This window comes from Hoplias malabaricus, chromosome 2, assembly GCF_029633855.1.
Source record: "Hoplias malabaricus isolate fHopMal1 chromosome 2, fHopMal1.hap1, whole genome shotgun sequence".
NCBI lineage: Eukaryota > Metazoa > Chordata > Actinopteri > Characiformes > Erythrinidae > Hoplias > Hoplias malabaricus.
The window spans coordinates 20870316-20885991 of record NC_089801.1 but is presented as its reverse complement, the minus strand read 5'-3'; the positions used below and the strand labels follow the sequence as shown (position 1 = coordinate 20885991).

General features: G+C 42.2%; 1 protein-coding gene across 3 annotated transcripts in view; it reads right to left on the bottom strand.

Moving 5' to 3' along the window:
• The window catches only part of dnm1a (dynamin 1a), a 77008-nt gene that overhangs the window by 13301 nt on the left and 48031 nt on the right, over positions 1-15676 (bottom strand). For all 3 annotated transcript variants that reach the window (XM_066651573.1, XM_066651559.1, XM_066651567.1), the window contains 3 exons: positions 3500-3609; positions 2371-2482; positions 356-526 (listed from right to left, as the gene is read on the bottom strand). In XM_066651573.1, coding sequence (XP_066507670.1) covers positions 356-526; positions 2371-2482; positions 3500-3609 — 393 coding nt within the window. The remainder of the gene's footprint in view (positions 1-355; positions 527-2370; positions 2483-3499; positions 3610-15676) is intronic.

Here is a 15676-nt window from a genome sequence, read left to right as displayed (position 1 = left end):
CAGAAAGTCAGGGTTTCTTACATCACAGACCTAAGGAACCAATCCCATCCACTTGCACGAATCCAGTAAGTGGTAAGTGGAGAGTCACAGGGCAACACACACACTCACTTATTCACTCACACCTACTGACACTTTTTGAGTTTCCAATCCACCTACCAGCATGTGTTTTTGGATTGTGGGAGGAAACCGGAGCACCCGGAGGAAACCCATGCAGACACAGAGAGAACACACCACACTCCTCACAGACAGTCACCCAGAGGAGGAAACCCATGCAGACACAGGGAGAACACACTACACTCCTCACTGAGGTATAAACCGTGTTCTCCGTGTTCCCCTACAGCACTCTGTCACTCACGTTGTTAATCATGAGGTGCATGATGGTCTTGGGCATGAGGTCGCGGATCGTCTTGTTGACAATGGCCATGTAGGAGTCCACCAGGTTGCGAATGGTCTCCACCTGCCTCTCCAGCTGCGGGTCCATGGAGTGCATGAACCCATCTGAGCCATTCTCTTCACTGGTGTCACTCTAAACAAGGCGAGAAAGAGAAAATTCCACTGTCAGGGGTCTCAAAGTGGTAGGTCTAGAAATCCAAGACATTCTTAAAGGAACACTAGGTAAGGTTTTGTTTGTTTTTTTGTTTGTTTGGTCTTGGGGCTTGCCCTAGTGTAATTCACTTTTACTACACTGTACTGAAATCAATGGCAAATGGAAGGGAGGGGGCCTGGTTTCTTACCCTCCTCCAAAAGTTACTTAGTGCAGTTTCTGCAGTGCTGAGCACAGAGTTGCTATAACAGAGGCTCTATTCTCTCTATTACATGCCAGGGAAGCATCACAATGATTTTGAAGCTGTAAGCATAAGATGAAATATTATGTAGTCCTTTAATTCATATTTGCTGTTGCTGTTTAATTTTGTATAACCTGATTAGAACAGGAAAACTGATATTACAGCAATACACCACTGGGGCTAAGGGTTGACATTTTGCATTTGTATTTTAAATAAACATGGGGATGAGGGGCCCTGTGAAGGACTGGCGCCCCCTCCAGGGTGTATTCCTGCCTTGCGCCAAATGATTCCAGGTAGGCTCTGGACCCCCCGTGACCCTGAACTGGGTAAGGGTTACAGATAATTAACGAATGAATGAATGAATGAATGAATGAATTAATTAATTAATTGGGAAGAGGGTTGCCAGATTGTACTGACTCTCTAAAGGCAAACACAGCAAAGTAAGTGCCCTGCTGGAAAATTGTACTGTTATGATGAGGTAAAGTGGAGCTCAGGGTTGCCAGATTGCACTGATACCTCAAGAAAAAAGTAGGATACTTAGATTGTAGCTCATACCTTGTCTTTCTCCTAGTGGGTTGCCAGACAAAGAGAAACAGCACAAAGTTAGAGAAAGGTGACACATGACCACACAATCCTTTACTGTCTTTATGACTCAGAAAATAGAGAGGCGATGACTACACTGTTGCCTTTAATTGAATTGATCTGCAACAATTTGAAGTTAGAAAATATTATAATGATATAATACAACCAGAGATTGTTTTCCCATCCATGTGTTTTTCTCTGTGTGGTCAGTTGCTGAACAGTGTACGGATATACAGTACCCATCAAAAGTTTGGGCACACCCGCTCAGTGTGGGTTTCCTTTGTTTTGGGCCATTTTCCACTAGTTGGGAATGTACAGCACCAGTCAAAAGTTTGGACATCTTCTCAATCAATGGTTTTTTTTTGTTGTGGTTTTTAATTATTTTCTTCACTGTAAATGCATTTGGAAGACATTAAAACTATGAAGGAACACATATGGAATTATGTAGTAAACAAAAAAGTTACTTTACTAAAATACTTTAGATTGTTTAAAGTAGCCCCCTTTTGCTTTAATGAGAGCTTTACACACTCTCTGTGTTCTCACAGTCAGCTTCATGAGGTCGTCCCCTGGAACAGTTTTCAGTGAACAGCTGTGGCCTCATCGAGAGTTAATTTGTGGAACTGCTCCCTTCTTAATGTGTTTGAGACCGTAACTTGGGTTGTGCAGAGGTAGGGCCTGGTGCACAGTTCTATAACAGTGACTAGCCACCAACTATTCCACCAACGACTAATGAGAAGCTCTGTCCACACTTTTGAAGGGTACTGTACACACACCAGTCACTGCTGCTGTAGACCTACAGCATCTGATTTCAACAGTCCCCACTTACAGTCGTCGTGTGTGTGGTTGTGGTGTCACAAATTATTAGTTTCCCCAAAATATGTTCATAATTCTTTATTAATTGTGTTAATAATCACTGTAATAGAACAGTAATAAAACAAAATGTCCTTTTTACTGTCTTTCATGACGCAGAATCAGTCTGAAACAAGTTGTTGAAAAATCTCACCACCACACGCTCTGGGTAAACTCCAGCTCGCAGGAAAGAGGCCTTCCAGCCGTCCACGTCCTCCTGATTCTCACAGGCCAGCTCCAGCTGACGGTAGTCCTTATACACATTCCTGTGTGTGTGTGTGAGAGAGTTTCAAAAATAAAAGAAGAGAATAAGCAGTGAGATACATACACACTAAAAACTTTACTGTACCTACCCTATGCACACACACACACACAATGCACACACACACACACACACATGCACACAAACACACACACATATATATCATACATATAAATAAATAGCTTTTGCACAGTATATCCTGCTTGTCCAATACTGCTCCTGGTGGTATGGGGTGGTACTGAGAAAGACTTGATAAGGGTCGACTGATAAGGGCCTTAACGGTCTCTACTGTTTAAAGAAGTTATAACCACCTGATCACCTGATCAGCTGTGGTGATTTCACTGAACTCAGCCATGAGGATGCTAATGAGGCCAGCTACTGTTGTAGAATGATGTTGGGTGATTAGTTGTGGATCACAAAACCATTCCAACTTTAAATATTGTGGCTGGAATATTATGAATCCAGAGAATACAGTTCCACTTTTCCACAAGCAAATGGCAGGCGGCTTTATGGCACTTTGGCTGTAACTTGGCACTGAGCACCGTGACTTCAGGGTCTTATACAGTTGAGTATGTTGTCTATTATTTTCATTATCTGTAACCGCTTATCCAATTTAGGGTCGCGGGGGGTCCAGAGCCTACCTGGAATCATCGGGCGCAAGGCGGGAATACACCCTGGAGGGGACGCCAGTCCTTCACAGGGCAACACAGACATACACACATTCACACCTACGGACACTTTCGAGTCGCCAATCCACCTGCAACATGTGTTTTTGGACTGTGGGAGGAAACCGGAGCACCCGGAGGAAACCCACACGGACACGGGGAGAACACACCAACTCCTCACAGACAGTCACCCGGAGCTGGAATCGAACCCACAACCTCCAGGCCCCTGGAACTGTGTGACTGCGACACTACCTGCTGCGCCACCGTGCCTTGTCTATTATTATTATTATTTTTTTTTTTTCTTGGGGGGGGTCTGTATGGTGGAATGGACTGAAGAACGAGAGTAAATATCTGACCTCTGCTCCGTGTTGAACAGGGCAAAGATGTGCTTGCTGGACATAAAGCTCTTCTCCACATCCCTCAGCTTCAGATTGTCCACCTGCAGCATGTACTTTTTCTCTTTCTCCTGCAGGGGGCAAGAGAGAGATGATCAGGGTGCAGAGATGGAGGTGGAGGGGTGAGGGATAATGAGAAAAAAAGAGGGAGAAAGAGAGAGATGGGGGGGTGAAGGAGAGAGGGATCAAATTTCAGTTTAACGAAGTGATTGAATGATGTTGGCGTTCTGACTTTCTTCTTGTTTATGATTTCAGCTTTTCTCATTCTAGTGTTTCCAGGAAATAAGTGGAGTTGGATCAGACTTAGATCAGACTAAGATGAGGCTTAGATCAGACATAAGGAGTCAAAGGAAAAGAACAGAAACGGGAGCCAAAGAGAAGAGAGTGATTGCATTAGGAGAGCGGTGTGTCAGTGAGAGAAAGAAAGAGAGGAGAAGGACGAGATTTACTGCGAGAAACAGGAAAAAGGGGAGACGAGGAAAGACAAGAGGAGAAGAAAATGATGTGCATTTAAGGCCCATGAAGACTGAGGGGGAGCTAGAAAAGAACATTACATGAGAGAGAAAGAAAGAGAGAGAGAGAGAGAGAGAGAGAGAGAGAGAGAGAGAGAGAGAGAGAGAGAGAGAGAGAGAGAGACATAGGGAGAAAAAATTGAAGTGCATTAAAGACAGATGACCACACTGGGAAAGTGGAAGAGACCAAAAGAATGAAAGCTTGAAATTTTAGACGAAGTGTGTGTGTGTGTGTGCGTGCGTGTGTGTGTGTGTGTGTACGTATGTGTGTATGTGTGTGTGTACGTATGTGTGTGTGTGTGTGTGTGTGTACGTATGTGTGTGTGTGTGTGTGTGTGTGTGTGTGTGTGTGTGTGTGTGTGTGTGTGTGTGCAAGAGAGAGAGAGAGAGGGAGAGTGAAAGAGAGAGAATAAGAGAGGAAAGCTGTCTTTTTTCTCGTCCCCTCCATCCCCCCAGGCCCCCGCTACAGTCCGGCTGGAAGTGATTAAAGCGAATGAAGCTAAAATAAAGCGTCGGGCGACACACTGCAGTCTACAGCAGCGCCACAACAACCTGGCAACTTGTCAGAGAGAGAGAGAGAGAGAGAGAGAGAGAGACAGAGGCACAGCCAACTACAGCACCACACCAGCCCTTTACCCTTTAAACACACTTCTCACACTCCACTTCATCACTTTCACAACCACATAACATTAGTTACATGGTAATTACCATAATTCATAGTGTAATTGATAGTATGTACGGAATAATTCATAGTAGTTACTGAATGAATCATACATCTCAGTCAATAATTCTTAGCAGTTGGTAATGTCGGTGTGATCCGAATTTCCGTCGCTTATGATTTACAAAGTATAGAAATATTTATTCTTTCTGACAGAGTGCAATGCTCTGCAGGAAGTGTAGGGGGCAGACATACTGTGGGTGTGTTTGAAATGGCTTGCTACATACTGCTCTCATACTGAATGAGAAATACGTGGTCAAACTGCATTTCAACAACATATCAAAAATATCCAAGTTATAACAGATGATGTAATACTGCGGCCAAATATTTCAGCACACAGCCAGATCTTTGTGGTTTACTGTGGTCATTTTCAGTTCTCCTTCAAAATAAAGGTACTTATTATTAAGCATTTAATGCTTGTGTTTTCCCCAGTTAAACAGCTCACAAGATGTATATTTAAAAAGTACAGTACTGTGCAAAAGTTTTAGGCACTAGAATTTATGAGATTTCAAAAGCTATTTATGTGAGCAGTAAGTGTTTATTGCTAACAAACAAACTACCAACAAATAACACTCAACATTATTCAGAATTAAACCTAATCACATTATTCCAGTGTGATCCTCTGTGTGTGAATGTGTCGGTTTAACTTTGTCCAAATCTCTCCTCGTGGAGTCCGTATTGTTTGAGGTTATCATCCAATACGTAGTTTTAGAGATTAATAAATAATGATTTTAAACAATGTGTGCTGTAGATTTAACAATAATTTAGTATTTATTGTTTTCACATCAGAACATCAGGCTGCCTTTAAGAAGACCTTGGCTAAAAAGAACATCTCCGGAGAATCACAGGCTATAATCACTGAATTCTGGTGTGTGTGTGTGCGTGTGTGTGTGTGTGTTTATAAAGTTTGTAGAGTTTATGGAGATGGGGGAACTCTGACTTTAATGACCAGAGGCGCAGAAGGATCTTAAAGTGGCTCTGGCTCCAGGCCAGCTGTTTAGTCCCAGTGTGGTCATGTGCAGTTGGTCTGGGTGGAGAGCCAGTGTGTATATGTGTGTGTGTGTGTGTGTGTGTGTGGTACCAGTCTGGGCACTGGTTACGTGGGTTTGTGCGTCAGTTTAAACCGGATTGGATGAGGCTCTGTGGTCTGTAACAGCAGGTCGCCTTTATTCATCTTTTCTCTTCTCTTACTCATCAGTCCACAGAATAAAAACACAGCCAACAGCAACAGCCAAAAATGGATGTTATAATTCTCCATCCATACATTAACCAGAGTCTATCAGTGCCTCAGCGCACATATGGGGACTAAACTCTGTCTAGGAACCTCTAGCTATTTAACCCTTTGGTCACCTCAGTGCATTAGAAGAAAAATGAATGTGAACAAAAAACAATGTAATTTGCTGTTTTTTTACACTCTCTCTACCGACTCAACGTGCTAATGGAGGCTAAATATTGACTTTTTTACTTTTATTTTTATTATGAGTAGTAGTAGTAGTAGCTACCCATGTATCGTAGGTAGATACCAGTTGAACCATAAATAAAATAGTCATATAAAAATCATTCCATTATTCTGTAACTTTAATCTTTAAACTCTTCTGTCAGTAAGAGGTGCATTTTTGCAGCGGGTTCTAGATCGAAACAAACTGACTGACTGTGAGCTGCATACAGCCAAAGAAACGTCCAGTTTTGGGGCTTTCCAACAGAGAGAGAGGGAGAGAGTGAGAGAGAGGAGAGAGAGAGAGAGAGAGAGAGAGAGAGAGAGAGAGAGAGAGAGAGAGAGAGAGAGAGAGACTGGATCAACAGAAAAAAGAGATATATAAAAATTTTAAGAATAAAGGTTAAGAGGTTAATTTATGCTGTCCGTCGTAGATCTAAAATAAGTAGACTGGATGTGAGCTGCTCAGAGCCAAAGAACTTTTAAGCTTCACTGGATGTTAGGGGCTTTCCCAGAGAGAGAGAGAGAGAGAGAGAGAGAGAGAGAGAGAGAGAGAGAGAGAGAGAGAGAGAGAGAGAGAGATCGGCCTCTCTGGTCAGGTGAGTATGCCAGCTGGCCAGGTGCTCTTCACCAGAGACAAAACACTTTGTTACTATAGGGCTAAGAGGATGACGTCATCCAGCATTCGCTCCATCTCTCTCTCTCTCTCTCTCTCTCTCTCTCTCTCTCTCTCTCTCTCTCTCTCTCTCCCTCTCCTCTTGCACACAGACACACACAATCACAGGGGAGCGGTCTATTTTGTGACTCACACATTTTCCCCTCTCTTAGCCAAAGAGTGTAAAAAAAAGAGAGGGAAAGAAAGGAGGAAGAATGAAAATGGATGACAGAGAGAGAGTGAGAGAGAGTTTATCTGTCATGATTCAGCTCAGCAGGACCCAGACAGCAGTTCATCCTATAAACAGACATTTATGCAACACACACACACACACACACACACACACACACACACACACACACAGGCAGCCAGACTGACTCACATAAAACAACGGCATACAACCCCAGAAAAACACACACTCGGAACTCCTCCAACACAGGCGCACACACACACACACACACACACACACACACACACACACACAGTCACAAATCAAAAGTTTGTTTATTTTTCAAATAATCGTGTTTATATAAGAATTTTATTAATTTGGGCAAGATTTGTTTGAATCAATGATTCATTAGACTCAAGACACAATGATTCCTATAAATTAACAAAATGTATAAGATTAGTATAATCTAATGTAACATTAGTTTTTTTCAATGAACAAAATCAAACTGAACATATGCTGCACTCTGGAGTCAATTACACTTCCCTTGAAGAACTAGGGACACACACACACACAAAATCAAATCCTAATTCTGAAAATAACCTCAAAAATGACAAAAAGAGAATGATATCATGATTCAATTACTTGATTCAAAAGAATCATTGACCCTTTATTCCACTGAAGAATTCCCCCATTAATAAATTATATTCCATGAATACACTTCTGCCTTTGACTTTAGCAGTTGTGATGGTGTAGTTAAATGTGTTCATATGGAAATAATTCATTTGAATATGGAATCAATAGCTGAAGTGAATCAAGACTCCAATCAAATGTGAATCAAATAAATCCTACGCAAATATGTTCTTCTCCCTGGTGTGAATTATCCTTCTGAAGACCTAAGTACACAAATACACACACACACACACACTCGTAAGCACACACACACACACACACACACACACATATACTGGTGAGGCAGTGAATGGAAGTCATCAGAAGGTGAGAAGGCTCTGTGTGTGAGGGCAGACCTCTGACTCCCCTCGACTCCCTGAAGACACACGCATACACACACACACACACACACACACACACACACACACACACACACACACACACACTCTGAATGATTCTCCATGTGTTCCCATAAAGAGCAGCACAGTTAGGCTCCTTTGGCTTTGCTGGGTCTCAGTCTAAAAACCTTGAACTTACAACATTCTTCCGAAGCCTTTAAAATGGATCTGGAATTTTTGTGTTAACTATTAGAAGGCTTCAATGTCAAAAGCAGGGAGAGATTTTACATGAACTATCTCTCTCTGTTGTTTCTTAGTGCTGATTCGTAACTTTCAGTTTAGCCCACATTAGTGTGTGTTTGTGTGTGTGTGTGTGTGTGTGTGTGTGTGTGTGTGTGTAAGAGGAGATATTTTATTAGGATTTCAATGAAACAAATACAGAGTTCTCATATTTAATTCTGTCAATAGAGAATGTGAAAATAATTCACTATGTAAGTATGCAATTAACAAGTGTTCATTCATCTTCTGTAAACACTTCGTCCTCATAACGGTCACCAAGGGGTCTAGAGCATACTTGGAATTATTGAACACTAACTAGACACACCCTGGGCTAATTAGTTCATTTAATAATGTAGAGCATTTAAAAAACAAACAAACAAACTTAAATACTACAGTAAAATGTAAAAATAAGCCCAGACTCCTTTAAATCTCGCATTCTGAAAGCTCTGAGTTGATCATATATCATTTGGAATTAATTTTCCGACTGGAAACCATTACAAAGCTGAAAGAATGGCACTGGGATGTTGGATTTTCTCTTTTTTTATGGAGGGGGGGTCCGCATGTGCCTTCAGACTCAAAGACCACAAGGAGAAAACTCGAAATACTTTCCATTGTTTTGTTTTGCTTGTGACTAATACCAGTGTAATTATAAAAGCGGAGGAAGTTCAGATTGGATTCATAAACACACCTCACATGTTTCACTCGGGCCCCCGCCTGGCTAATCCAAACAGAAAAGGGGGCTCACAAACACTCAGAGCCCTCACACACTCACACACACACACACACGTACAAACACACACTCTCTGGGATGTGAATGTGCTGTGGACAGAGCTGTAAATGATACTAACAAAATACCTACACTCACTCCTTTTCACTATACGCTCCTTTAGAACAAAGCGGGAGACGTGAAACACGTGAAAAATCAAAGAAAAATCAGTTCACTCTTTAAAAAAAGTTATATTTCCAGTTAAAATGGACTTTAGCTCTTAATTTCCAGTAGCTATTATCCACTTGTATAAGGACAGGGACAGCCAAGTTAAATTACGTCAAAACCAAATCCTTCCTTAAAAGGTCTAGAGAAACTGGAACTTCTAACAACCGTGCAACACCACGCAAGTCTGTGATCAACAGTGATTAACCGCTCATCTTTGAGAGAAAGGAGAATATCACTTCAGACCTGAACAAATCCAAAGCTGCCGTTCTACTGTGACGCTGTAACTTTCAAGCTATTAATGAGTACAAGGAAATAGATGCAATCGGAATCAGGCAAAAAAAAAGGTGCTGGGGTTCTCAGAGAAATGAACTTGCCGCCCCAGAGCCCAAACCTCACCATAACACTGCAGGGGGACAAGCAGGAAGTGCAACCAACTTTTAAGAATTTTTTTAAAGAACGGAATAGAAGCTGTTACAAAGGCAAAGGCTGGACATAGTAAAGAAAACAAAAGATACTATGTTTAGTTGTACATAAATTAAATGTGTGTGTGTGTGTGTGTGTGTGTGTGTGTGCTGAGGTGGATTGTAGTGCTGGTGATTTTGGTTCAGCATCAAAGGCAGCAGAGACGCAGGGCTGCATATGGGAGCAATAAGCCTGCGCTAACCCCTCATTACCAAAAAGACGGAGCCTTGGGCAGGGGCCAAGGGCAATTTTCGAAAAAAAAACTCGCCCTCCTTTCCTTCTTTTCCCTCACTCTGTCTCTCTATCCTTCCCTGGCAAAAATGAATCCCTCTTTTTTCTCCTCTATTTTATACATTTTCATTCATACGAACGCCTGTCGGAGAGAGTGGTAAAGTGTAAAGGACAGAAAAGAGGGAAAACAAGCTGTTTCTTTTTGCTGAGTTCATTGTGACTCGTTGTTTTTGAGAGCGAAGAGTCATCACTGGACAGAACAAGAGAAACGGAGGAAAAGGGAAAAAGAGAGACGAAGTGAAGGAGAAGAATGAGCCTATGTCTACCGCAGGAATGGCAGAGAATCATCATTGGTTCAAATTCAATCCAGGCCCCTTTGCTTTCCCAAAAAATCCCACCACAGATCTGGTCTGCTTCATGAAACAATGGCACGGACATGTTAACCCTGTGAAGCCCACAGGATGTGGAGCATGTTTAACAGACTCACACACAGGCGTCGATGAGGGCTGTCAGACTGGAGACCCCTACTGACATTCAAGGTCAAACCACCCCAGAATTGAAGTCCTAGAAAGTGCTTTTCATCCGGTTTATTTAGACATTCATAATAAACAGAGGTGGCCTTGGTCCATACTCCAGTCCATACATAGGAAACTGTATAATAATGTACAGGTAAAAGGTAGAATTTTCATTCCACAACTCAAGACAAGTACAATAGTAACAGATATTGATGATAATAAGTACTCAACAGCGGCATAACTAATAAAGTAGCAAAGGTGGGACACTATGGTCCATGATTTACGGTGCCAGGGCCATCGCTCCCACATTTATCAATTAATTTCTTCATTTTGTGGTTCTCTGTGTGCTGAATGTAACTATTTGAAGTAGTAGTTGTGGCACACACAACTGTCCCACCTCCCAGGCACCCTCCAGTTAAACCCAAATGCTCAATTGTCTGAATTTTGAAAGGCCTGTCCTCTCATTTAGATTTAGACACATTAGTGCACCCAGGATTCAGTTTATCTTCTCTCTACACCACGCTGATGTTACAAGGAGGGTTCCAGCCAACGGCAGGCAATAAAATGGAAACTGTTTAAATAAGGTCTTAAAGGTACAGTCCATCTTAAAGGTACAGTAAAAAACAACAACAATATAAATTAATAGCTTTGTAACTTGATAAGATTGTTTCAGAGCTTCTGAAACAGTGCTTATCCTGAGTGCCCTGACACTTGTGATGGAACATCTGATAGCGCTTTTCCATCAACGAGGAACCGGAACGACTAAATTTGGAACCATTCGGCACGTTTCCACCGACATAAACTTGTTTGCAAACCAGAAAAGTTTGTTCCCAACTGGAACCAATGAAGAGTTGCGTGTCAAGGTTCAGTAACTGAAGAAAGAGCTCAGAGCCTTAATGCCCAATGGAGCTGGACGGGGTCAATGTTTCATATAAACAAATAATAGAAGATAAAACAGGAACACGATGTGTTTGTGTGTGTTTCTGGGGCTGTGTTTGGGGTGACACCATACATGCTGCAGCTCTGCATTAGTTACTTTTCTCCACTGTTCACAAGCTTAGCAGGACGGCTCGGAACTCTGTAACATTTACACACGTATTATATTTCACTCTGATCTGACTCCACTGTAAACAAAACATAAACAATGGCTCTATTATGACAGTGGCTCTGCCGCTGTATTCGCTGATGACATGTCTTTGGTTCCCCTCTAAACCTGTAGAAACGTGGGCCGGTTCACTGGACAGGACCAAGGTACCAAGAATCAGGAACGGAACCAGTTCAAGAACCAGAGTTCTTTTGGTGGAAATATGCTATGAGTGTCCACTGGCGCTCTAGCTTCTGCCTCTCTAACCCTTCCCTAAAAAACACAGGAACATTCATGAGGCCTTTAATAAGAGGACCCTGGTTACTGCTTTCTAACAGTTCACGCCTTTAGAAAGGACTGTGGGTCTGCAGCAGTGAAACTGAATGCAACCTAAAGCCAGAGCATGTCTCTTCTTCGAGATCACCCACACGTTTCGAGTATATCAAAGGAGCTGAGCCTGAGTCAGGCTAATATGGCCATAAAGCGCAGGGAAAAATAACGGCTTCCTTTGTTATGGGAGTTTAGGGGTGGTTTTATAGTACGTCTTGTACCAGTGTGTAACTGAGACTGGCTTAAGGCTCGCTGGCAGGACGGCTGTGACACGTACGAGCCATTGCGGATGTACATAAATTTTTTTGTTTTAATGTAAGTTTAACAACATACCGTAAGTGCACCACAAACCTACTCAGCTGAATGGGTTTGAAATGACATGTTGAGAGAGAGAAAGAGAGGGAGAGAGAGAGAGAGAGAGAGAGAGAGAATAAGAGAGTGAGTGATAAAGTAAGAGAGAGGGAGAGAAGGAAAAGAGAGGGAGACAGAGAAAGAAAGAAAGAAAGAAAGAAAGAAAGAGAAGAAACAGAAAGAAGAGAGTGAGAGAGAAGGGAGACAGAGATAGAGAGAGAAAGAAAATAGAGATAAAGTGAGAGAGATCGTGAGTGATAAAGTAAGAGAGAGAGGGAGAAAAGGACAAAAAAGAGAGGGAGAGAGAGAAAGAAAAAAGAGAGAGAAAGTGACAGATAGATGGACAATGAGGCGATAGAGTGAGAGAGAGACAGAGAGAGAGAGAGAGAGAGAGAGAGAGAGAAAGAGATCTGTCCGTAGACTTTAATACAGAAATATATTCACACGCCAGTTGTGCTTTATTATTACACTGATGAGGCCAACAAAAAATATACAGGGCATCCAACAATAAAGAATCCTTCATCTCTCTTTCTTTCTTCTCTGTTCTTCTCTCTCAATCGCTCGCAGTCAGAGTAAAAGAGCTAGATCAAGGAAGGGGTGCAAAAAAAGAACATACATCATAGCGGGAAAAAAGAAAACAAACACATTTGTTTATCTCATCAGCCGTAATGTGGGAACCGCACATGTCAGGATAACTTTTTCTTTCCTTCTCTCTTTTCAGTCCGTCACTCTTCCATCCGTCATTTAGTTTACAGTGATATTTTAGCTTCCCCTCATCCACTTCCACTATATGTGCCCATTCATGTGGTCATTTGCTTCATGTTCTGTTACGATTGTCTCCACCTGTGTTAGTTTCTGTTATTTAAAACGCCTTAACAAAATTACCTTAACCACAGTCTCACATTGTCAGAATCTCCACATCGCGTCTAGAACCATGACTGATACGCGTCAGGACCAATCACAAGTCTCCTAATGTGGAGTGACATGTAGAATGAGGCGATTCACTTCGGACCAATACCAGAGCCCGTATAAAACTACACACTGAAGTGCGTATACGCGGATGTACAGAGAGGCAGTCCGAATGCAGCAGGCCAGATTAGGTCACTGAAAATATCAGGCTCAACTTGTGGGAGGAGCCTCTGTGACTGAGACTACCTTTACCATGACCCTTAAATGAAGTCACATTTATTTTAACCCCTTAACACGTCACCTTTACATTACTTTAGAAACTTAAGCATTTAAAGAAGTGATTTTTTCTTTCACCCTTTGAGCAAGTCAATGTTCTACTGACGCTTTAAACAAGTCAGCTTTATTTTACTCCTAAAATCCCCATTGAGCAAGTGAGCTTTACTTTACATTAGTCTCCGTAAGCAAGTCACTTTTACTTTAACCCTTTGAGCAAGTCTGCATTACTTTAACCCCATGGGTTTTACTGTCTGCTTATCTACTTTCACTGTTTAGCGCTAGAGTTTTTATCTGCTTCTCCAGAGCTGTGAGATTAAGTGATGATCCAAAGGTCTAAGGATCCTTCCCTAATATGACTTCAGCTGTGAAACAGGGGTCTATCCTCTGGGTATAGAGCAATGTGCATGAAGACAGATAATGATCTCATCAATGTTTAAGGGGTGTCTGGCATGGTGTTAGAGTGCTACTCCCTCACATATATTCCACTGATAACACACTTACTCTCTCTCTCTCACTCTCTCTCTCACACACACATATAGAGTTTGGATTCTGTTCTTTCTTATCTACCTCCTCAGCTCATTGAAACTCACAGGCCTCACAGCTCTCCAGACAGATTTCTCAGCCTCTCTCTCTTATCTGTTGTAGCCCTGAAGTTGATTACAACCACATGGTTGACTTCTACAACTCTATAGGGTGGGTGCATAATGTGATTTCCACCATTAGCATTATTTTTGCTTGCAAGAGTTATTACAATCAATGCATCTTCATCAGAATAAAACTTTGTACTTTTTCATTTTTCATTTATGGAAAAATACCAGTGAGTGAATGTGTGTGTGTCTGTGTTGCCCTGTGAAGGACTGGCGTCCCCTCCAGGGTGTATTCCCGCCTTGCGCCCGATGATTCCAGGTAGGCTCTGGACCCCCCGCGACCCTAAATTGGATAAGCGGTTACAGATAATGGATGGATGGATGGAAAAATACCAGCTGTTCATTACAATGGCGTGGAAGTGTCACAGCGCATGGACGAATAGACATGCTCCAAAATGGGGTTTCCAGGCGGCGCAGAAGTCTAATGGCACTTTTCTATTTTATGGTACCTACTCAATGCTGGAGTGCCTGGCACCAAACTAAACTGGGTATATTTTTTGCACCTGCTCACTCATGGTTTCAAGCTAGCTGAGTGAGGACTTAACCATGATGTGTATTCCTTGCAGGGTTCTGATTGGCCAGAGAGAATCGTCACTCTGTTCCAACACAGTGTAGACATCCAGCACAAATTCCCAATCTGTAAAATCTCCAAGCTACAGCAGAGGACACATTTGTTTTTACCGACTCACAGCGACAGCTCGTAAAATTATGAAGCGGTCTTGTGAAGAAGTTCAAACACTCCTTGGATCCATGGTCCACGAAAGACTCCTGCAAGAACGAGACAATGCACCAAGGAACTAAAAAACTCTACTGAACTGATGGGTGGAGCTGTGTTCTGTCCCAAACAACAACAACACTCGAATACACACGCAATGTTTCTGCCACCATTGCTGTGGTCCAAAGCCCACTGTTCCCGTTAGAGATGAGGTTTGAGACGTCAACTATATTTTAAAAAGGAGCAGTTGTAGTGGAAAACCAACCAAATACCAGGTGCCAAAAATGTGTAGGGCTAAATAAGTGCCATAAGTGTTGGCCCTATCATTGGCAGATCTCCAGTTCAATCCCTGGTGATACCTCAATCATCAAAGGCTGGCAGTCCTAGAGCTCGCTGGGTGGGTTGGTGGGATGACCCTCTCCCTCCTATAATTAAATAGCATAGTGGCAGCCAGCACTGGCATCTATTGGCTGATGAGACAGACCTGGACAGTCAGTATCACTTCTGATAGGAGGAGTTCAGAAGGCTGGGTGTGGAGATAACTTATGTTTGCATAAAAGATTAGCAGCCCTCTAAATCAAGTCATGTTTATATTAAATCTGTAAGCAAAGAAGCCATCTTGCTTTAACCCCTTAAGCGTTATTGTTGTCCACAGTTTTTTTTGGTAATTTTTAAATATCTACATTAGAAAGAACACTGGAAATTATGTCATAATTAATTTCTGTGAGCCAGAGATAGAACTCTGGACCAGCCTGGAGGTTAAAGGGTCAGCATCCTGAAATCATCCCAGCCTGAAAACAAACGGTACATGAAATAGAGCAGTATGGCAGTACATCAGAGACAATATGAAGCGAAAGTCCTCTGACTAGTTAATTCTTCCAGCCGTTTCTCTTCTCCTTTCTCCACCTC